Source organism: Lepisma saccharinum, chromosome 16 (genome assembly GCF_977018435.1).
Source record: "Lepisma saccharinum chromosome 16, izLepSacc3.1, whole genome shotgun sequence".
Classification (NCBI taxonomy): domain Eukaryota; kingdom Metazoa; phylum Arthropoda; class Insecta; order Zygentoma; family Lepismatidae; genus Lepisma; species Lepisma saccharinum.
This window is the reverse complement of record NC_139244.1, coordinates 64,776,422-64,800,833: the sequence shown is the minus strand read 5'-3', so window position 1 is coordinate 64,800,833 and position 24,412 is coordinate 64,776,422. Positions and strand designations below refer to the sequence as shown.

The following is a 24,412-nucleotide window of genomic DNA, read 5'->3' as shown; positions in this document are numbered from 1 at the left end:
AGCATTTGGACTCTTTCCCCCCTAACTTGGGCGCGGTTAGTGACGAATACGGCGAGAGATTTCACCAGGATATTTCTGTCATGGAGAAACGATATGCAGGAAAATCGGTACAGAACATGTTAGCACACTACTGTTGGAACCTCAAGGAAGAGGTTTCTGGTGGCAGTTACAAACAGCAGAGTTCAAGAAAGAAATTTTGAAAATGTTAATGAAAATGTGTTTTTTTCTTTCTTTTTTTTTGCACGAAATTTCTTCATTAAACAGTCAAAATCGGTCCTATATATATGTTTTAATTTTTTTTAATATTTCATAGTTATTCACTTCAATATTTAAATCTTATTTCATGAGCAAACCAACAAAAATAATTTCAAATTTCGATGTATTATTACAAAGGGAATTAAATTTTTATTAAAAACAAAAAATGAAAATCCAGGGAAAACTAGGTGATACAGCATTTCTACTTTCAGATTTGAATTCAGCGGGGTCGGATTATAAATAATCACTAGAGCCCGGAAGTTTGGCAAAATGCCTCTTTTTATCTACTGCATATATTGATAAAATTTTTCCGGATATACGTTTCTTATGTTGTTTCGAATGTTTTAGAAGCCTTTTCATTTTGCCTATTTTGCCTATTTGGGACCCCACTGCCTATTTTTAATTATAATGCCTATTTTTGCCTTTTTCAGTGAAATTTGGCCATTTTTTTAAAAAAATGTGTATATAAATTATTTTTCTCTCAAAAAACGTTGTTGGCATTTATTTTTCTTCCGTTTATTATGCGAATAATTTTCGCCTTATTTAAGTAATATTGAACTCATGCATGTTTCAACATTGCTGAAGGAGGAAAGTGTGAGAAAAATGTATTTCATGATCAGATAGGATATTGCCTTTCGGTTAACATATCCTTGTGCATGATTGACTGCTGAAGTGGACAGGTTGATTTCGAACATAAAGAAGATATTTCTGAAATCTCCCTCTCGAACCCGAAAATTTAAGGAAGTTACATCTGAGCTTAGTTTTATCAGCAGCTAAATATTATGCTAACAACCTTGAAAAAAATCAGTGAGGTGATAGATGCTCTTCCAGAAAATGAAGCGGCTTCAATTCGAGAAGTGAAAAAACTCCTGTGCTATTCAAGTTTATTTTTGCACATTATGGTGCATTTCCAGAGACAATTACAATTATAGCATCCATGAAAATCTACGAGGAATCTATGCAGCAGATGATGGAAGTGGTCAGCTGTTGCGGAAAAGTGCAAACGGGTAGTGAGTGCAAATGAGGACTTGAAACAATTGAAAACAATTTGTGATATTCTAAAAGGTGAAAAAGCTGTTACCCAAAATGAGTCCAGCTACTTTAGCTTGTTTTATGTATGCTCCAATAACTTCTGTCGAAGTTGAAAAATCATTTTCTATTATGAAAAACATTCTCTCTGACAAGACGTCTATCAATGAATGTTGAGAACTTTAAAAAACACCTTGTAGTTATGTGCAATCAAGACGGAGAAAATTGAAATGCTCTTCCCAATGTAGATTTTAACATTTTGCCAGCAATTATATATGAAAAGTAAGCGCTTTCCAAATGTGCCTTTTTCGGTTTATTTTGCCTTTTTTTTCATTTTTTGTGCCTTTTTTCCACATTATAAATGCTTTTTTGCCTGCCTATTTTAACGAAAATAAATGCCTGAACTTCCGGGCTCTAATAATCACCTATTTTCGTTCAAAGAAGAAAAAGAGTTTGAATTTATTCATCAATGTTATTGATCTATTTCAAGTATATTATTACGAAGTAAGATTTTTATCAAAAAAATATTTCGATCGTCCAAATTCATCCAGAGTTACTAAAATCCCAATGCTATTTGTGCGCAACGGAAGTGTGTCCTTTTTCAAAAATAAGAGTTAAATTTTGAAAAGTTTATTATTTTCTGATTTGGTTAGAGAAGATTTGCATGTGAGCGAAATTATGGCCTTGCTATTTGTCAAAGACTGAAAACCGGGGGTCCAGGGGCCCGCTCCCCCCACCAGTTCTCGTTTGGGCCCCCCTTATAATGGGCCCAATGTGTAACTTTGAAAACGATTTCATTTTGTAACAAAATATAATTTGTGTGATGAAAATTTCATAAATTATTTAAAGGCACCGTGGGAAATTACGCAGAGTTCTGTTCTGAAATGCTCATTTTACACTATCTCAGTATTTCTTGTTCCAAATACACAGTTAGTTAATGAAGACGCATGATATATTATGATTATGTGCGAGGAAGAAGCGTGGGAATTATGTAGTCCTCGTGTTCTTAAGCGAGTCAGTCCATTGAAAATTAGGTAGGTGCCTTTGTTTTCCACCCGAATGTAAGCTTTTGCGTAAAGTGCGGGAATGGGGGCGTTACAGGTGCAAATGAATCAATACGGGGGGTGAAGCAAAGGTGTGTTCTCTCCCCTCTGCTGTTTATCCTCTCCATCAACAATATCGTGGAAGAAATAGCGCAGAGGGACACGTACCCACCAATGATATCCGACATAAAAGTACCGCTTCTGTTGTACGCAGACGACCTGGTACTGATTTCGAACACAACAGCAGGTCTACAGAACGGTCTAGACGCATTACATGGATATTAGGAGAAGTGGGACCTGCAGTAAATATCAAGAAGACCAAAATAATGGTATTTAAGAATGGGTACGTATTTGGTAAGGATGAACAATGGAAATACCTTGGGACAGTGTCGATAGGGTGAAACAGTACGACTATTTAGGCATGGTGATGACAATGACGGGCAGGTGGCCAAGGCACATACACAGAAATAAATGTAAGGCAATGAACCAAATATACCAATCAATACTCTGGAGGGGGTCTACGAGGCCACAGTTAAGGCAACACTGTTTTATGGCATCGAACTATGGGTCTGGGAGGGAGGGGAAACCGTAAACGTCGTACAGTCTAGATTCCTAAAACAAGGACTAGGTGTAGGGAGGAGCATGGCAACATGTGGGGCACTTAGGGAAAGGGGAAAATTAAGAGAGGAACTTGATGGCAAAATGAGGAGCATTAAATACTGGGCAAAACTGATCACCAGGGAGGGGGGAAATATGAATAAACTCGGTATACAATCACAGATAAGTGGGGGTAATGGGAGGCAATGGGTAGCAAAGATAATTACGGAATTATACGGTGTAGGGCTGGGATGGGTGTGGGAAGATGGAGTAGAAGGGATAATTGATATGAACATGCTAGGGGCCATACGTGCCAGACTGGAAGACATTAACAAACAGAAAAAATTGGCAGAATGAGCCTCAAAAATAACGTTAACATCAGCGAGAATAGTGGATACGGATCGAGAATGGGGAAGGAGGAACTACGTGGTTTTGTGTGGGACAAAGAAAGGTCAGGATTGGCCTAGTTCAGACTGGGGGGATGGACACAAGTTAAACAAAAACTGAAGGACGGGAGCGTAGAATGTCCGCTATGCGGTGAAGACGAGACGAAATTTGACATTCTCCTCCAGCGCAAAGAAACAGAGGAGGCAAGACAAAAATATATCAATGAAATAAATGAAGGTAACATTGGGGGAGGCGCAAATAAGGAGTCTGGCAACTTTCCTACGCTATGTCTGGGCAAGGAGAGCAAAGAAGCTCAGTTGAGATAGCGAAAATGTGTGAAAGGGGGCTACTAAATAAATAAATAAATCAGACAATGTAGGAATCACTTAGGTAACAGTGCAAGTGTAGTGAAAGAGTTGAAATGAAATAGTGTTTGTGAACTCCCAAGCAGTGTGAATGTGGAAGTAGACTGAGAGGAGGAAGGGTGTAGGAAAATTGCACTAACATTTTTCGTCCTTGTATGGTATGCACAGCTGTAAAGGCTCATACTTGAAAATAGATTATATTCTACTTTTAACTTTCATTGTCGGTGCCAATTGTCGATGTAGGCTGTACCCAATGGCGTAACCATAGGGGGTAGGAGGCATTGCCCCCCACCTTGGACGAAAATAAATTCTACGGGGGGCAAACACTGAAGAAAAGAAAGCAAGGCTATCAGAATCTAAGAGTTTGGTTTGGTTTGATTTGCTGTTTTAAGTCCACTTTATGCACAGTAAAGCTAATCGGGACTGGTCCTACGGTTTAAAGTGGGATCGGAACCACTGTGCCATGTGCCTCCACCGGGTATCGAAACCGGGACCCCTTGATTAAAAGGAGTAGCAGGACAAAAGGATACTGAAGATGTTTTTAGTTTGCATCTATTTCTTGCATTTTTTTCTTCTTCCAGACGACCAAGGGCACCTGCAAGTTGGGGGGGTGGGGGGCAATTGCCCTCCTTGATGTCAAATTTTATGCAAATAAAAATACATTTTGTAAAATTTTCTTGCTCGCAATTTCCTCTTCTTATTAATTTCTTAGTCTCATCCAGTTCAGAGGTAGGGGGCGGAGGGAGTCCTCTCAGCGCGCCGAATAATCTAAATGAAAGAGTTGTAAATGAGAGAATGCAATGTCGCCCTGTTAAATCAGTATTGTTTGTAGTTTGCAATAATTTGGACCTAAAAAATATCTTCCTCGCTTCGCTCGCAATACCATTGTTTTCTGTATTGCATTGTAAATTATCATAGAAGAAGCAAGACCAAATATGTACTTCAAACTGCTGCTGTTAAACAGTTTTGTCTTAAATGCATGAACAATTGTTTGGAGGAAAAGGAGCACGCACATTTGAAAGGCAAGTTATATCAGTATTGCTTTTGATTTGTTATGAGCTGGATGAATTGATTATGTAATGTTTTTAAATAATGTATGTCATCTATACGTGTATAAAAGAAACTTTGAATAACTATACAATTTAGTGTTAACATGTTGCATATGTATTTTCTTATTTTAGGTCGATCCATGTTGCATGTGTGTAAAACATACGTTGAACATGAAAATTATAGATGACATATGTACAAAAATAATTATATTCAGAATGCATTTATCATGCATTTTCTGTCTTAGAAATACAGTTTGTGTGCTTGTTTTCCATTATTAACTAATGTGAAATTGAAGTGTTGGAAAAATATTTCAAATCCTTCATTTCAACGCGAAAGCTTTAGCACAGACGTCTACCCCCTTTTTGCGCGATGTATGAAGATAATAACGTGATTAATACTACTACTACTACTACTAATAATAATAATAATAATAATAATATTGGTACGTTATTCATGGTACTTGCCACTTTCCACTGTTTTATTTAATCAGGGTTAGTATTTTTTTTTACTTATACCTGCAAACATAATATGTGTGCTACTTCATACTGCATTACTGCGGCTAGTGTTACATTTTCATACAATGCGTAACCAACGTTAAATAAATACCTTTGTTTGTATATGTGTGAGCAGGGTTGAAGTTATTAAACTTCCATAAAGGATCATACAAAAAAGTACAGAATAAACAGAATATGATAATCAAATTCTCAATCAAAAGTTACATATAAAGTGTATTATGTTACGTACTTAGGCCTATATAATAAGATAATGATTTTTTGTCCAGCTCATCAAGTTAGATGTACCTTGATATGCATATTTTTGTTGAAGGAGCTAGTAATTGAAATTTCAATTTTTCAAATATTAACTCATGTATGTTAGAGACATATATTAGAGACTCTTAGGTCTCTAATATTGATTAAAAAAGAAAAGCTTGCTCCCCTCTGCCCCCACGCAAAACAGAAAGATATAGGTATTTATGCTTTGCTTAGCTTCGTCCCCCCCCCCCCCCCAATATCTGAAGAAATCTGCGCCTATGCTGAAAACCCGCTATTAAAAATAAGGAATTGGAACAGAGTTTTCTCAATGAAGAAATAGCTCCGAAGAAGTGTCGTAAACTGAAAGAAAGAAGAATAGCTCGTCATGTGTCGTTGTGAGAAGAAAGCACGTGTGTGAAAGTTCGTCGTATAGAATTCTAATTCGAATGTCGCCTGGTTCTTCTGTTGCTTCCACTTCCTCCCACTAACTTATTGTCAATTAGCATGGCGGTCAGAATGCATTGCCTAATAACCAAACGCTGATGTGTCTTGGAGTGCGGCCAGTGTTTCATCATTTCTTGAGGGAAGACTTGGATCTTCCGTCGTTTCCCCTGCACCAACCGCTGGCTTCACCCTCCTGCACCTGGAGGGGCGGCTGACAGAATAAAAGCTGCCGCGAGGCACCCGTTGGTAGTCCTTCCCCAGAAAATAACTCGAGAGCATGGAGCTGAAGGTGGGTCTGCCTTTTGTTTTCCTCGATAACTTCAACATTCAGTCTCACTGTATCTTCATTGTGATTATTGGTAAAGTTTACTAGTGAGTTTTCCCTTACTTGACGACGTAGGAGGTGTAAATGGAAGTTTTAGTGATTTTGCCAGATTGTGTTGCAGGTCATGAGAGCATTTGTGCATTTCTACGCGAGGACAGTACAAGCCAGTGGTATTTCTCAGGATCATGTTGAATATCGAAGCTATTAAGCTTGTAATAATACAAACGTCTTGTGGAAATAGTTTGAATGTATGTTTTTAAGTCCACTTTATGCACAGTAAGGCTAATCGGGACTGGGCCTACAGTTTTAAGTGGGATCCGAACCACTATGTGCAAACGACTTTTGCTGTGCAATTGTCTGTGCAAACAAGAGGGAATGTAGTTTCGTTGTAATGTAAAGTTACACGTTGTTGGCGAGTTTACCGAATAAATACACTTTATTTTTGATAATGCATGTCTTTGCATCGCACAACATTGCATTCTGAATATAAAGTGTATTTGTGCAATGCAAACACATGCATTTTCAAGATAAAGTGTAATTTTTATTTCGGAAAACTCACCAACAACGTGTAACTTTACATTACAACGAAACCACAGTCATGTATTAGACCATGTGTTAAATTATTAATGTCATGCTATTGAGTGAGTGGAAGTACGTATAAATGTACGGCAGTGACGATTTCAGATGTTGTTTTGCAGTTGCTTTTCCTTGCCGCCTTTGTGGCCGCTGCCAAAGCAGGCGTGTCTCCCGTGGTGGCAGCCGTCCACGCCGCCCCCCTGGCCGTCGACACGGAGTACGACGCTCACCCTCAGTACAGCTACGCCTACAGCGTGCAGGATGCCTTGACGGGAGATTCCAAGACTCAAGAGGAAACCCGCAACGGAGACGTCGTCGAAGGCAGCTACAGCCTGATTGAACCCGACGGCACCCGCCGCATCGTCACCTACACCGCCGACGGCGTCAACGGATTCAACGCCATCGTCCACCGAGAGGCGCCTTTCGCCAAGGCGGTCGTCGCTAACGAAGTGGCCGCTCCTGCCGTCGTCTCCACTCCCATTCGTTACTCAGCGGTTGCCGAACCAGCTGTTGTTGCTGCACCCGCACGATTCGCTGCACCGGTTGCTGCTGTTGCCGCACCCGCTCGATTCGCTGCTGTTGCTGCACCCACTCGATATGTTGCACCGGTTTCTGCCGTTGCTGCACCCGCCCGTTTCGCTGCACCAGTTGCTGCACCCGCTCGATTTATTTCACCATTCGCCTTTGCTGCACCGTCTCATCTGGCTGACCCGGCCGTTGTCGCTGCGCCTGCTCGATACGCTACCGTGGCTGCCCCTGCTCACCTTGCAGCTCTCTCGCCATTGACCACGTTCCTTCGATAGACAATCCTCAAAGGAAAACACTACGTGTCAAATAATAGGGTCTTCATGGGATAATTATTACATCTTATGTCATGTAAAGTAAAAATTCATCAATAAATTATTTTACCTGAAAACATGCGCATGGTTTTCTTTATTGCCTGTGACGAATTGATAGTCTGATGAATTATCGTAGCCTACTTAGCCTTAGACGCCGTAGTAGCAGTTCAAAGGTCATAAATTGATCCACCAATGTACACAGCCTACTATTTTATCCACGTATTTTAATTACAAAGTGTTACATATACGTGTTTAGTTTATAATGAGTGTTTTCTTAAGTACCTCATTCTGTCATTTACGAAGTCATGTACGAACTATTATACTTCTTTAAATTAACTTTAAAATGGAGAACTAGAAATATAGTGTGTAGTAGCTTTGTGGTATAGTACTTTAAACCTTATGACGCTTAAAGCCCTTGCTTTCTTTGGAAAGCAAAACGTGTATCGTCTGTATTATTTAACTACGACACACCGCATGTCATAATTAACATAGTAGCAGTATTACAAAGTGGTCACAAAGAGTCGAGAACATCAGGTTGATTTAAATCTGATGATTTTTTTTTAAATAACTGATTTAAATCACTTTAAGTAAATAATTTATAGAATAATGTACATAAGGATTTTGTAGATATCACAATCACTTTTACTGAAAGTACATTAATCTCGTAATCATTTAATGGCATTTATTAGGCTGTAAGAAAGAGAGAGAAAATATATATACTGATGGGGTTACGCTTATATGAAAGGATATGTAATATGTAAACTGTCTTTGTCTTTTCTCTTGATTTAAAATTCAATAATGTGTATAGGCAAACATTGCAAAATTTTGTTTAGAAAAATATACAAAGTATTTAAATACTAATTGTTAAACCGTAAATAGAGTAATTATCACTAAACTGTAAATAACCATGGCAGCTGATATTTTGCACACTATCATTAAAGGACTGCCAAAATTCAGCTACAAGGACTATAAAAAATATTTTAAGTTACAATTATAGAGTACATCCAGAATGTTTAATTTTCACTGGAAAATAAGTTACTGAAATTGTCATAGTTTCTTTAACACACTCAACAAACATTACAATAGAGTCATTCCATGCCAAATCAACACAGATATGTGCAATTTCCAACCTGACCATCTCCGATTTTCATGAAATTTGGGGGGTTGAAACTATGCATGGAACTTAGTAGCTATGAACATTTTTAGTCTCGTGCGTCTTGTAATTGTTAAATTATTCAAGGTGAAAGCAGAAATTGCCCTTTTTGAGCCCGCTTAGCTATACTAAATCTGCTGTAACTCCGCCACTATTTCGACTAGGAAGCTCAAATAAAGTTTATTGTACAGGGAATTGAACAAGCTTTCCAGTGATATATAACTAGCCTACCTTTGGATGGATAAAAATATAATTTTGTCACGTGACCTTTGACCTTGAATATCTCAAAACATGTCATCACCAAAAATCTTGAAAAAAATATATTTGGTCCCTCATGCCATACTATAAAACATATCAAAAATCATTCTGGGACTGCAATGGGATCAGTAGATACAAAATAATATGTGTAACTATGTGACTGATAAAAGCCCCATTACACGAACTATGACGAGGCAAAAGTCCCTTAACACCCTTTACAAAATGTAAAGAAGTTATCCTGGTCATGAAAGAAATAGGTTAGACACAGGGGGATCACTAGCTATGTGTATCAAGCGCAAGTCCGGCACATTGTTGACCACCATATTGAATTCAACGTAAAAATTTCAAAGGAAAGGGTGTGAAGTGATATACAAATCAGGCTAAAACTTCACGAGAAATGAAACGGTGAAGGTTTTTCCAAAGTATCTTTAACCAGCAAAAAGTTATTACTGCATGCTTGTAACCATTTTATCCTTTTCGAGGTGTTAAAAAGAAAGCATTAGAATGCTCCTAACGTGTTAGGAACTCATCGAGATCACGCTGACATCTTGGGAGAGAAAGAAGTATACGCACCATTGCATATGATTTTAATCAGCAACATTCACCAAACACTTGAATAGTGGAGAATATCGGGAAAAGTATCTCAAACAATTACGTGACACTTCCTTTGGAATGAAAAAATCTTCAGTGACGACGCTAATTTTTATGTTCACGGTAAAGTTAATAAAATATATATGCAATACATGTGATTTGATAATCTACAATAGACAGATCCCAGCCGAATGGTTGTTGCTGGTAAGCTAATGATGTGGTATAGTGTATGGAGAACGGAAATGGTTGGTCCATATTCAACAAGGGAACTTTAAATGGTGAGGGCTTCTTGGATGTGTTAAGTGAACAGGTTTTTCATCCATGCTTACGGGATATGGCACTTTTCCAGAGTTTTGAAACAGGACAGTGTGTGACCACACTATGTGAACATTTTGGCAATTTCTTCGTGGTAAATTTCTGGGTAGATTGATGGGCAGACGGGGATCTGTTAAAAGGCCTGCACATTCCCCAGATCTAACATCTTAGGAGGGCTTTTACCTTCAGAAACATTTGAAGAGAACGGTGCATGCACTAAGAGTCCCTGATATTGACCATCTGAGAGAAGGCATAGTTGCTGCTTGCAATGATGTTGCACCTGCTACATTGCCAAATTTCCTATGTGAGTGTGAGAGACGTCAACGAGTGTGCTCACAGGAATATTGACAATACTATAATGTGCATATATCGTAAGTGAAAGAAAGATATGCGTATAACGTTTTGCTGCCTAAAAATAAGTTGGAAAAACCTTCGCTGATTCATTTCTCGTAAAGTTCTAGCCTGATTTGATATACCTCTTCACACCCTTTCCTTTGAAATTTTTGCGTTGAATTCAATATGGCGGTCAACAATGTGCCGGACTTGCGCTTGACACACATAGCTAGGGATCCCCCTGTGTCTAACCTATTTCTTTCATGACCAGGATAACTCCTTTACATTTTGTAAAGGGTGTTAAGGGACTTTTGACTCGTCATAGTTCGTGTAATGGGGCTTTCATAAGTCACATAGTTATACATATTATTTTGTATCTTCTGATCCCATTGCAGTCCCAGAATGATTTTTTGATATGTTTTATAGTATGACATGAGAGACCAAATATATTTTTTTCACGATTTTTGGTGATGACATGTTTTGAGATATTTAAGGTCAAGGTCACGTGACAAAATTATATTTTTATCCATCCAAAGGTAGGCTAGTTATATATCACTGGAAAGCTTGTTCAATTCCCTGTACAATAAACTTTATTTGAGCTTCCTAGTCGAAATAGTGGCGGAGTTACAGCAGATTTAGTATAGCAAAGCGGGCTCAAAAAGGGCAATTTCTGCCAACTTTGACCTTGAATAATTTAACAATTACAAGACGCACGAGACTAAAAATGTTCATAGTTACTAAGTTCCATGCATAGTTTCAACCCCCCAAATTTCATGAAAATCGGAGATGGTCAGGTTGGGGACTGTGTTGATTTCGCATGGAATGACTCAATAGTAGATTCATAAACAGAAGAATGTATATTTACACATATTTTTTTCTTTAATCAAACTATTCAATTATTTTGCAGGGCCATTCATTAGAAAAAAAAACCTTTGTGTAAGAAAACATATATCTACATGTATAGTGCCAAAAACCATACAAGCAATTAAGCAGGTTTTTAGAAAAAAAATCGATTTAAATAAAAATATGATTAAAAATTATTTTTTTAAAATCAAAATCATCATTTTTATCTACCCTGGTCACCAGAAGTAGAAATGGGACATCTAGATCCTGAAATCCTCGCTTCTCTTCTAGGCGTTTTGTATGTTGCTTAACTGTACGGCGATGAGAGGATTTTAATAAAAAAAATTTCAATGGAAACTTCTGCTGGCCCGTGGAGTTAGGAAACATACATACAGTAAAGCCTTGCAGAGAAGTGAGAATTTCAGGATCTAGGTGTCCCATTTTTAATGCCGGTGACTCTACAAAGAAAAAAAAGGTCAGTGTGGATTATTTGGATTGTTAGTTAGTACGAAGGCTTAAACCAGTGGTTAACAACATAAGAAGAGATATAAGGGGGAAGGGCACTTTTTGAAAGAAACTATACCACTGTATTAAACGCCTCCCAAGTAAGGGAATAGAGTTTTACGTCAAGGAAAATTCTAAAAAAAATTAGCAATGGGTCATAGAAACTAATATTTATACTTGTAATTATGTGTATACATACACGTCTTCTCGTAAGCTCTTTTCACATTATGGGTATACTTTATTGGTATTTGTTAGGCTTTGCAAAGGGGAGGGGGTTAGTAGAAATCATAAATCCTCTTTGGCCTAGCCACTTCTATCTCTCTCTCTATCAATGAAAAGGACATCGAATCAAGAATGGAAAGCGTAATATACAGGTAGGATCAACTGGTGGAAAAAGTAGGCACTCGCCCTTCTTTACGGTCGTATCATTGTTACAAAATTTTTAATCACGCTACAATGCTGTTGTGTTTATTTAATTCCGATGTCATATCTATGGGACGACGTTATTTGATTTGGTAAAATATACATTCAGGAACATTGTTCATTCATAATTTCATATCCTCTTCTTCACTTCTAGAAGGGGTTGAGTTTTATGCTGGTGTTACGATCTTACGATCTACTCGCTGGCAAATTTTTCTTTCATATTCAATCACAAGATGCTTATGTATAAATGTTATCAGTTAAGTCTGCTCCTGTAACCTTGGAGAATTTATCTAACCCCAAACTCTTTCTTAGGAAGATATGTGACTTGGGTCTTCACGTTTTTCAGTGGAATATCAATCATTGATTGGTTGATTGATTTGATATTTTAAATCCACTTTATGCACAGTAAGGCTAATCGGGACTGGACCTACAATTTACAGTGGGATCCGAACCACTGTGTGCCTCCACTGAGTATCGAACCCGAGGGAATATCTAACACGTACACACTCCTGTGTAAACTATAATCTATCTATATAGTAAAAATAAAAATCTTGATATGTGCAAATATTTTAATTAACACTACTAATATGAAAATGTACACATTCAATTTAAAGGTTATGAAATTTACAAAAACGTTTGTTTGAACATGATTTCATTAATTATTTTTCATCGCAATTTCTATATTTGTTCAGTTTACTTAAATTGTGAGAAAATGACAACCGTAGAAACAACATGGAGATAATATTATACTATCGACTTAACGTAAGGAAGATTTTTAAATAGTACCGTGTATCAGTGCTGTTTGGTTGGGGAGTTGTGGCCAAAACACGAAACTGATGTACATTGTCTAACATGACTGACTTTTTTTTCAAAATTACGGAAACGCCATACCTGATTTTTTAGGATTAATTCGGTGGTTAATGAGGAAGCACTGGGCAATACATTTTGCAAGGCTTGAACAGTTTATTTCTAATGTTGAGGCTTGGTTCCTTTTTGGTCTAATTTCCCTGATCTACAGGGTGGATCAAAAAGTCACTTAACACCCTTGGTACAAGGCCACTGCAGCACACAACATGGAAATGATGATGACCAATCGTTGCCAGGCCAAGGGGGAACCACATTCACGCCATTGTTCCATTAACAGCAGATCTTTTATTTTACCTTTGAAATATAATTGGTTGTTTACACTAGCGATATTCGCAGGCAATGCATTCCATGCTTTGGGAGCCGAAAAGGAGAAAGATGATTTGTAGGCCGTGGTAGAGTGATTGGGTAAATCGAAGTTGTTCCGCTTACGGGTAGCATACTGATTAGTGTTGCTCACGGGACGGGAGATGTCCCGTCTCGTCTCGTGTCTCGTCTCGTTTTCGAGACGAGACGCGAGACTGGACAAACCTTTTGAAATTCGAGACGGGACGAGACGGAAGGCCTGTCTCGTCTCGTTTTCGAGACGAGACACGAGACGGGACGGGACGGCTTTTGAAAAGTCTCGTCTCGTCTCGAATGTCTCGAAAAATAAAAGCAAAATATTTAATCAGTTGCAAAAACTTGTTTGCTTGGAATAAAGTATTTCAATTAGAAACGTTGATAAAGCGTGTATTAAGTCAAAAGAGGACTATTCTACAGAGAGTAATGAATGAATACCTCAACTTATTTTCAATATTCTTTCGAAACACAGCGTTACTACCCATTTTTTTTTTCAATTTATTCAGGTTAATAATTTTATGTTACGATGGCACTTCAGATACTAAAACAATTCTCAATAACATCAAGTAAAAGGGCAGGTAGAGAAGGTGGAAAGAGGGGCCAAAACATCGTGGAGTATCTGAGTCTGAGATTTATCTTGTAAACATAGTCTCAGCTCTATAGGTTGGAAAGATAAACGAACCGACGGATAGGTTTTTATTATTATTATTATTATTATTATTATTATTATTTAATTTTTACATCAAAGGTTGTACAGAAGTGAATGTTATTAGGAAGTAGGAAAAACATTGTATAAGTATTTATTTCTCATCTCGTGTGCGAGCCATAGGCTGTGCGCACTACATCTATTCTTATTACATAACTATGATTCCCTACAGACTACACTATCCGTTACATTCCGTATAGATGTTAACATAGCAGTTCTGGTAAATTAGCACTTATTCCTCTTCCTTATCCCTTCTCTTTACAGCACTTATTCCCCCCCTAAATGTTTGTAAATACACCCCACTTTTTCCAATAGTTCCATGCTCCTTTGCACTACAATTGATTCGAACACTCTCTCCAAGCTTATGTTGTGTAGCTTCTCCCCATGCAGAACGCGCGTGTCCTGACATAAGAATAAATGTTCTGGCCCATCATCACCATTGCGTAATACGCATTTATATCTCCCTTTCTCGTTTTTTACTGTATTGTGTCTCCATCCCCCAGCCTCATCCATGCCAAATACTTTCTTGCCACCATGCTCACCTTCTTGATGTACGCTACTTGTCCCCATTCCCGCGGTCCCCTTCTTTGGAGTTCGAGCGATCTCTTAGTTTCACATTCCGCTATTATTTCCTGCCCATCTATATCCTCTAATCTTTGTTTCACTAATTGCAATGTCCCCTGGTCGACGTGTTTACCCTCCCAGATCCATCCCAGTCCAATTTCGTATAGTTTACCTCTGATCTCTTTCGCCCACGTTCCCATTTCCTCCCCTTGTACCCGTTGCATCAGCGCTTGTCCTTTTACCGAGTTCTCCCTTCTCGATATTAATGTCGCCCAGTATTTAACCCTTCTCAACATGCCCCACGTATTCTCCCTTACCAGTTCAAGTTCCCGTAGTACGCCGCAGTTTGCAGTGCCCATGCTGATATGCAAAGCTCTCTTGTAAAATGTGCATTGGATTCTGTTTAGTGCATCGCCCCCCTTTGCTCCCCATATCTCCCTCCCGTACCCTATTGACCCTATTAATAATGTACGATACAGTTTTTTCACAAAATGTATATCGTATTTCTCTAATTTCCATACAGTCCGCATTATTTCGTTTGTTATTGCTCCAGCCTTTCCTTGTACCGTTTGCATATGTCTTGTCCATGTCCCTGCCATAGTGAGAACTAATCCCAAGTATTTTATTATTTTTACCGTTTCCAATTCTTGCCCTCTGAAAGTCCACCTTTCGTCTTTTCCATATACATATCCGTTTTTGAACACCATAATTTTTGTTTTTGTGAGATTTACTTGCTGTTTGGATTCTCTGCTGTATTTTTCCAACCCGTCCAGAGCCCTTTGTAGGCCGGCATCTGTCTCGGAGATCAGAACCATATCATCTGCGAACAGGAGCGCCGGTACCCTTGTCATCCCCACCTTGGGGGTGTCGGCTTGTTCACTCTCTATATACGCCACTATATAATATATAGAGAGAGTGAAGAGCAGGGGTGACAGAACACATCCTTGCTTTACCTCCGCTTCCGATTTTCGTTTCTCTGCCACTTGACACCGTACACAGAATTCTATCTTCGAGTATTGTAGGAAACATGTCAGTACAAATTGATGAGGAGTTGTTGGGAAAGTTATTAGGGCGTCCAAGATATTAGCAAGACTAAGAGAAGGGGATAATTAGGGACAAATAATCTTGCATTATCCCACTCCGGGCAGCTGAGAGCTAAAGAGGAGAAAATACGGGAAATATGGAAAGAACTAATTTTGTGATTTTAGTGTTTACAGGGAACCATGACAAGATTTTAACAGATGATTATTTGCGCGGGTTGCAAAATTATTAGAATGTTATGAAAATTTCGGAAATGTCTTTGTTGAGAAAATTCTTGTTCTTTCCCTCAGGCATTCCACAGGTGGTTCGATTCGATTTTTTTACGTCCGTTTGAAGATTATTTCCAATGCTTTTATTTTTATTTAAGGAGAATACTATTCGTTCGATTGTAATAACGAAATACTGAGGCTGAAATAGAATAGATTTCAAGTAAAGGAAGATAATTAAGTTCTGTATAATTGTCGTAGGAGGAAACTTTGTTCTTTGTAATCAAGGGATCCCGGGTATGATACCCGGTGAAAGCATATAATGATTTGGATTCCACTTTAAACTGTGGGTCCAGTCCCGATTAGCCTTACTGTAAATCAGATCAACGAATGTTGTATCTGTTCTTTTTATTCTGTGAATTTAGCCAAGTTTTTGAGCAAAATACATGTAGTATCTACTGTCTAAATTTTCACTCGTTACCAAACAAATTTCAGGAAGTAGGTTTTATAAAACTTCAGAGGGAAGCTGACAGCAATGCAGGGGAGGTGGGGGGGAGGCGGGAGCTCAGCGCACACCCTGCCTGGTTACGGTCAGGGTGTATTCCTAGACTATTTTTCGCCGCTCACCACTGACAGAGGTTTCGCTTTGAACAATGGACACCGTTGCTTCAGGGGCGAGGTTGACCTGCAGTAGCTGGTAAGTGCCATAAATCCAGACCTAGGAATGAAGGTTGATGCAAGGGAGGGGCAATAAAAATTCTGTAATTTGCTTTGCTTGCCGAAAGGAAGTTTTGCAAGAACAATAATACGAGGGACACTTAGGATCCTTTTCAGCTGCTAGGAAAAGCTGAGAGAAATGGAAAGCGGCAGATTTTGAATGAAAGAAGGACAGTGAACCCCTTGTAAGATAAACAAGTCCTTTGTATTATTCGCCGACACGCAAGCTTCCATTTCGAAGCTGAGGCTATCAACAGCGAAGTTATTAGAGGGTTGGAAGCAGTGACGACGCCAAAGGGGGGTGGCAGGGGACGCCATAAGTCAGACACTTCGCCCCCCTCCTGTGCCCCCAACTGAATTTAATTAAATATTAAATAATAAGAGAGTTCATTTATAAGAGTATGACGTTTCACCTTTCAAAGTGGTGTATTCTGCATGATATCACTTTCCTGCTTATAATACCAACTTGACTAAATTTGTTTTAGTATATATACGAAAGTGTGTGTGTGATTTTCGTTCAAGATTCCAGCACTGACCTGGGCATAGGTGATTTCTCATTCATGTATGTCCTGTAATCGTCGAGATTAATTTAAGTTATAACCAGTTTTAAGAACTGGGAGAAAGCGTTGAATGTGGATGGTTTTAAAACATATTTTGAGGACCACAAAACATCATCTGTAGTACGAGCAAATTATTCCAATCGTGGGTCGTTAGTGACAACGCTAATTAGTAAAAGACATTCAAAGTTGATTCAAGATTTGGTTGGTTGATTGATTTGGTGTTTTAAGTCCACTTTATGCACAGTATGGCTAATCGGGACTGGACCTACAGTTTAAAGTGCTTCCACTGGGTATCGAACCCGGGACCAAAGGTGATCGGATAAAAACCGACACTCCATGTCAGTTGTTGTGGATTCATCGCGGTTTCTTACTATTCAGGGACTTGAATTTCGAGATGATGAGCCTGAGGCAAATCTTAACAAAAGTAATTTCTTCGATACTCTTGAAGTTAATTTCAAAATGAGGGGATATTATTCGGAAATGTATTGTACTCGAACCTTAAAATGCAAATTACACTTAAAATTCGATTCAAAACACATCGCAGGCAGGTTCGCTCTTTCTCGTACATATCAAAGTCGAATAACTTCTTGGGCCTCCCCGATGGCGCAGTGGTAGCGTCGCCGTCTTATAATCAAGGGGTCCCGGTTTTGATTCTCGTTGGAGGCACATAGTGGTTCGGATCCCACTTTAAACTGTAGGTCCAGTCCCGATTAGCCTTACTGTGCATAAAGTGGACTTAAAACACCAAATCAATCCAATCCAAATCGAAGAACTTCGTCCCACGGACTCCATAGGTGCCTGTAATTGTGTAGCACAGACATACGTTGGAGTGGTAGAGGAAGAGTAAGTAATGCCAGGGTCAGAATATTTCTTTTTCAGATTTTTTATTCTGTGATAACATTTCCCTGAAATGTGAAACAAATGTTGCCCAAAACTCTTCTGCGTTACGAAGATGGCACAGAAATACTCCACTTAATGGATTTCTTTGAGATCCTAGGAAAATATAAATTGGAAAGGGCTTGCTCGAAACAGGATGCTGGAGGCAAACTGCCTCATATGGCTGTCCTTGATATTGAGAAGAAATGTCAAGTCCTGGACGTACCAAAGGTGGCAATGTGTTCTCCAAAGCACATAGAGCAGAATTCTCCTACAGGAGAATTGCACTTCACTAAGTGACTTTCATTGTTTCTAATACTTAAGAAGATTAATTTCTTCCAACGCCACGTTCATTTTGCAAGAAATTTAAACTCTTCGAAACAGTTTTTCGTCATTTATATTATTATGTTATAACTTAAATATTTATATCAGTAGTTTCATCTCATGAAAGACGATGAATTATAAAATTATGAATGTCTACAAATACTAAAATAGGCCACTAGAGACAACGCAACTTACGAATAAAAAAGAATTAATGCCTTCATTAAATAGAATCATATGGAGATAAACTCGTAATCAAGAAGTAAATTTAGGTAGTAAACGTCCACTCTAAACAAGGGACAAATACAAAACAGCATACATGAATATAATAATAATTATTATTATTATAACTATTATTATATATGTATATATATATATATATGTTATATATGTAGTGTTGCCACCTCCCCCCCGTCACATTTCCCTGGCGCCGTCACTGGTTGGAGGTAAATTTATTAGGACGAGTAAAGTAACATTAGCTGTTGACAGTGTTGCACTAAAGGACGTGATATGTGCTACTGTTTGTATAAATGATAGGAAATTTAAGCATAAATTTATAATTGTTGATTCTTGAGAGTTGTTTCCGCCATTTGATCGTAGGAAGAGGTTTTCTGAGACTGAGTGGGATTGTTTTACCCGTACATGAGAAAGGGTGGTTGTTTAAAGATAGAGAAGTATTTTGCACGTTTTTTAAAAGTTCAGATGAAACGAGAATTTAGCCTTGCTGTTATAAAAAGAGATAACGCAGTACAGGGAAAGAATAACTCTTCACATTTCTCGCACCTGGTGGGATGCAACACACATGCACAAGAGTATTGCAGGGAGTCTATGAACGAGGATGGAAAAGGATATGTGAAATTTGACTTACTTGCGGGTGAATTAGTTGATTCTAATATTCTTAACGTTGATATTGTATTTCTTTTAGTCCACTTGATTTACAAATAGGCTAAATTGCGAACCGACCTTCAGTTTAAGTGCTATCCGGTTCAATTTGTGCCTCCATTGGGTATCGAACACGAGGACCCTTAATTACAAGACCTCGGCGTTATTACTGCCCCATCGGGGAGGCATCCAATTTACACAAATAGGTTGATTCCAATAATACGTTATATGCATAATCTGATAATGATGCACTTTTGGTGCATCTAAACATATTTTTTCAACTATAGCATGTCTAAAAAAGTTATTGAAATTTGGATTTTTATAACTTCAGGAGACACGGGTCTGAAAATGTGCGATATAAAATAAATGGAGGATTGCCTTCCATACGTGGTGGTTTTGTCAAGTTTCTTCGCTTCGTGAAACAGACACTTTTGCAGGAACGGCTCCTTGCATCCGCCTGGGGTCTTGCTCTAGCTTGCAACGTCCGTCACACACTTACACACAATTACCACACTCTAAACACTTTAATTAGTAGGACGGCAAAAGTCTACCCATATGCGCTAACTTTTTGTCAGCCGCAGAACATGGACTCAGAAATATCTTAGGGCTTGCTGGGTGTAAGGAATGACTATACCAGCTTAGTATATATATATTTATATATGTTTATTATAGTCTCAACACAAGGGTGTCCGTTTGCACACTTACACACGTGTCTTTACCTGAAACCTTTACCACGCTCGTGCATTTACTTGTACCACACACGTGCTTTTACCTGTTCCACGCACGTTCACCAAGAGATAAGGGGGGCAGGGAACATCCAATTTATTCCTCGCTGTGAGGCGCCAGGGGGAGTATGGGGACCTAATTTTATTTAGGGCCTTGGTCGCCGCTGACGTCACGGGTTCCCCTGTAAAAGAGAGTAGGTTGTGCGTAGTACCCCAACCACAGCCGGGAATTGGCCGAAACCAATCGGTACTCCCGAATAACGGGCGCAGGGTAAAAGGATTAAAGGATGCCGCGACACCCCGGCGTTAGCTGGGAGTTGGCAAGCCAACCGGTGTCTCCTATGAAGGGACGGCAGGTTAGAAAAGGAAGGTCCGGGTGCTCCCAGACAAGCCGGGCAGGTAAAACCTGGGCACCTATCAGCCTAAGCGAGCGGACCAGGTAGGTAGGTTGCTGCTAGGCTCTTCTTCTTCTTTCTTCTTTCTCCGTCCTTCCTTCTGGGATGGCTTCTAGTTCTCAGGCTGGGAGGCCAGTTAACCCTGGATGTTTGCCTGTTGACATCAGGGAGCCAACTGAACTCCGGTCTCACTGCGCTGGGATTTATACTCGCGGTGGCGCATGGGTGGTGAAAATTTTAACTACAAGTACGCGTTGCTAACTCATTTTTTTACATATAGCAACCTTCGTACTGAGAAACATCCAAGAAGTGACATTAAGAAAACACTAGTGGGAAAATCACTAGATGCACGCGTTAATATAAAGTAAAACTGTGTGCATTCAGACAATACAATTAATAATGAGCCTCGCAGGACTCTGCAATTCTAAACAACGAGTTGAACAGTGTAAATGACAATAATTAATAACATTTACTGAATACAGCAACCACGCAGGGTCTAATAATAAGCGAAACTAATAAACATAGAGGTGGATCCGTTAACACATTTAAACTAAAAGCGTACGCCTCGCAGGGACATATAGCATGCATTCTTCTTAACAAAATATAATATGGCGACCACGCAGGGTCGTTAAATGTGGCGACCACGCAGGGTCGTTACAAGCTAAACAAAAATATATTTGTTTAGCATAATCGAGGGTTACTTATTCCTGCCGAAAATGGATTCTATTGAGACCATACGGCTTTGCATGACAGTATCAATGAAGATTTATGTACAGAAATATTAATTAGGAACTTTTTTTTCGTCAACTGGATTTAACATCTTTTTTTTTATTCAGCAAATATTCAGTTCATCCCCTTTTTTGTCATTAATTTCCTTGCCAGGACAACTGTTTTTATGCAAATTTTGGCGTACTTAACTACACATATTATATTACTATTCTTGTACCGTCTTTGTAACATTTCATGTAATAATAATAATAATAATAGAACTAATTAATTTGCATATTCAAGTGAATAGACTTATGAATTATATTAATGTATTAATTTAAACATTTTCTTGATTGTTGATGTTAATGTTATTTTTTCTGAAACACTTGGCTCGAACACCCTCCCCCGACATATATTTCTAGATGTGTGCCTGCCGAAGGATAACTTTTATCAAGCGGTGGTGGTATCGGGCTTAGAGGCTAAAGGAAAAACAAACAAGTATGTGCGTCAAAAGCTGAACATAAGAAACAGCATAATATCACAAAGAAACACTTTATGAAACTTATGTCATAGAAGGAGATGTTAACAATATTAAGAACAATAAATACTTTCTATTTGTAATATACTAAGTAACTTATTGAAATTTTGAATAGTCTTTTGTGTTCGTACTACACATTTAAAATCTTTTTGTTGCTCCCAGTGGGCAGGCCATGCCGCACGAATGGGAGAGGAAAGAGGACTTTACAGGATTCTTGTTGGGAAACCTGATGGTAAGAGACCTGTAGGAAGGCCAAGACGAAGATGGAGGGACAACGTTGAGATGGATCTAAGGGAAATCGGTAGGGATGGAAAAGAGTATATAAAACTTGCTCAAGATAGGGAAAGATGGAAGGCCTGTGTTGCTGCAGCCATGAACCTTCGGGTTTAAGAAGGCTAGGGAGTTAGTTAGTTAGTTTTGTTGCTCCCAGCGCCAAGCTTAGAATTTAAAGAAAAAATTTAAATTTTCATAGTGCACGGAAGTTCGACATTGAGAAAGAAAAAAGGTCCAGGGGAAAACATTTCAAAAGGATAGACAGTTGTATGGAAGCGAGAAAAACCACAAGGTAGATTTCATAAGATACCTAGCAATCAGTAGCCAACAAACTGCATTTTTAATATTAATGTCCTCATGATTAACGAACCTTATTTATTCTCACCACGCAATGAGTAAAATATTTGGAGCTTTATCCCACTTTCCGGAAAAATAGTGTGTTTCTGCTACTTTTGACTTTTGTTGGCATGATATCCCGGATCACTTTTACGAGACGAGACGAGACAAAACGAGACGGGACGAGACGAGACGAGACGGGACAGAACCCTTCGAGACGGGACACGAGACGGGACAAACGTATATTTTCGAGACGAGACACGAGACGAGACAGCACTTTCACGAGACGGGACGAGACAGACCAAAGTCTCGTCTCGTCTCTTCTCGTGGGCAACACTAATACTGATGGATTTCCCTACGGGAATGCATCTTCTCAAAGAGGTACTGCGGTTTACCTTCTGTCAGTATGCGGCGTATAAAACAGAGATAGTGCAACTTCCTTCTGTTTGCCATGGTAAGAACCTGATTATTATTTAAGAATGGAAGAATATGATCGGATCTTTTTGCTTGAAAAATGTATCGGAAGCACGCATTTTGCACCATTTGTATTTTTTACTGACTTTTTGCGAGAGTTGAGGGCCGTAAGCATTATCACAATAGTCGAAGAATGGGTAGATTAATGCTTGGATGAGTCTTAGCTTGCATTCCGCAGGGAGGAAGTCACGGAAACGATTCAGATTCCTAAGGGTTCCATAAGCTTTCCTACATTGCGTCTTTACATGTTCTGTCCAATCAAAAATTTCGTCAAAAATCAGACCAAGATTTTTAGCAGTGTTATTCCTGACAATGGGCAAATTGTTTATTTTGAGCTCGATCTTAATATTTTTAATTAACGACCTTGAATAATTAGAACCAATGATCATGAAAGTGGATTTTTCTGGATTTATTTTAAGACCGTTAGATACACATCAGTTACTGACGATGTTCAAGTCAGAATTTAGTGACTGAAGCTTATGTTCCAACGAAGCGTAATGATCTGAGAAATATAACTGGGTATCCTCTGCGTAAAAATGTGGAGTGAAGAATTTTATGACTTGCTGCAAATCTGCAGTGTAAAGTGTGAAGAGGAGGGGGCCTAATATCGATATAATACCGATATAATTTAAGGCACCGGGACAATGGCTCATACCTCCGAATGAATGTGGATGGAGAAGGGCATTTTTCGGGAGTTCCCCCTTTTAAGAAAATGATGCTCTATTTATTTTAGTGTATGGGCTGATTCTTCATATTGTTATCGTCTTTAATCACCTGTGTTTATTTGGTGTGGATTAGTTCATGAGAGATTCGTATAAGATCAAAGGCAGAGAATGAACTACTTTTTTACATTTTTTTTCTGTGTCGCAAAAAACTTCTTTGCAACAAAATGGGTCAAAACAATTATTAGTTGGCAGATTGCTATGCATGCAATGCTCTTGCCTCATTCGGCCTTGACCTTCAGTGAAAGTGATAGGAACACTTCGAACAGAAGCAAAGGTTGACTGGGAGCGATATGATCTGGAAAAGGAAAGTGGTTTTTCCTTTAGCGAATTCGGCCAATTATGTTTTCGGGTCAGCGTTTTCACTTTTACTGGCTATTTCCCTTCTAAAACGGAAACCGCATAGATTTTTCACAAATAATAGGTATTGTTAGCAATAATCTCTGAATATTAAGCGCATTCTAACGTTCGATGGGAAAAATATAAAGAGTTTCAGACTATGACAAATACCGACCCAAGAGTCACACTTTTCGCAAGCAGTAAGGAAACTTTCAGATCGAAGCGACAAGCGTCAATTGTCACTTGGAAATAAACCAACAGAAATACATGACAAGGTGCACATTTCGCTTGTTACTTGTGTTGTGTGCCCGTCGGACCCAGTCATTTTCTCAGTAGCGTGCATCGTATCGCAATGGTCTGTTGGTTGCACATGCGCAGTTAATGATTTCTTTACAGGCGGAGGTGCCGTGTCGCTTGTCACTTCGGGAAATTTCATACCGAAGCGACCAGCAACACCTGTCGTGTGTCACTTGAAGATTTCATCAATTTGAAATGTTATCCAAGTACGGTGTGAAACGTTGCTATACTCTGTCCCTGGTATCTCTGGAGCAAGCGAACTAAAGCAAGTCTCTGCGCAAGTAGTAGAGACGGCTCCACCAATGAACACGTGAGAGGGAATGGGATTGCGTGGAGGGGGAAACGATTGCAGTTATCAGCCTTCGCATTAGCGTGTACTGCTTCGGTCTGCCCACTCGACCCCCTCCCCCTCTTCCCTGCGGCTATCCGCGGCCTTGCTTCACA

General features: G+C 39.0%; 2 protein-coding genes across 5 annotated transcripts in view; both read left to right on the top strand.

The window, feature by feature from the left end:
* The window catches only part of LOC146000511 (neurobeachin-like protein 1), a 723,922-nt gene that overhangs the window by 514,759 nt on the left and 184,751 nt on the right, over window positions 1-24,412 (top strand). The gene's annotated exons all lie outside the window — the stretch shown is intronic.
* LOC146000514 (cuticle protein-like) lies at window positions 6,174-7,728 on the top strand. The gene is made up of 2 exons (XM_083138256.1): window positions 6,174-6,211; window positions 6,946-7,728. Exons 1-2 carry the CDS (start codon window positions 6,200-6,202, stop codon window positions 7,624-7,626), a joined length of 693 nt encoding a protein of 230 aa, XP_082994382.1. The 5' UTR covers window positions 6,174-6,199; the 3' UTR covers window positions 7,627-7,728.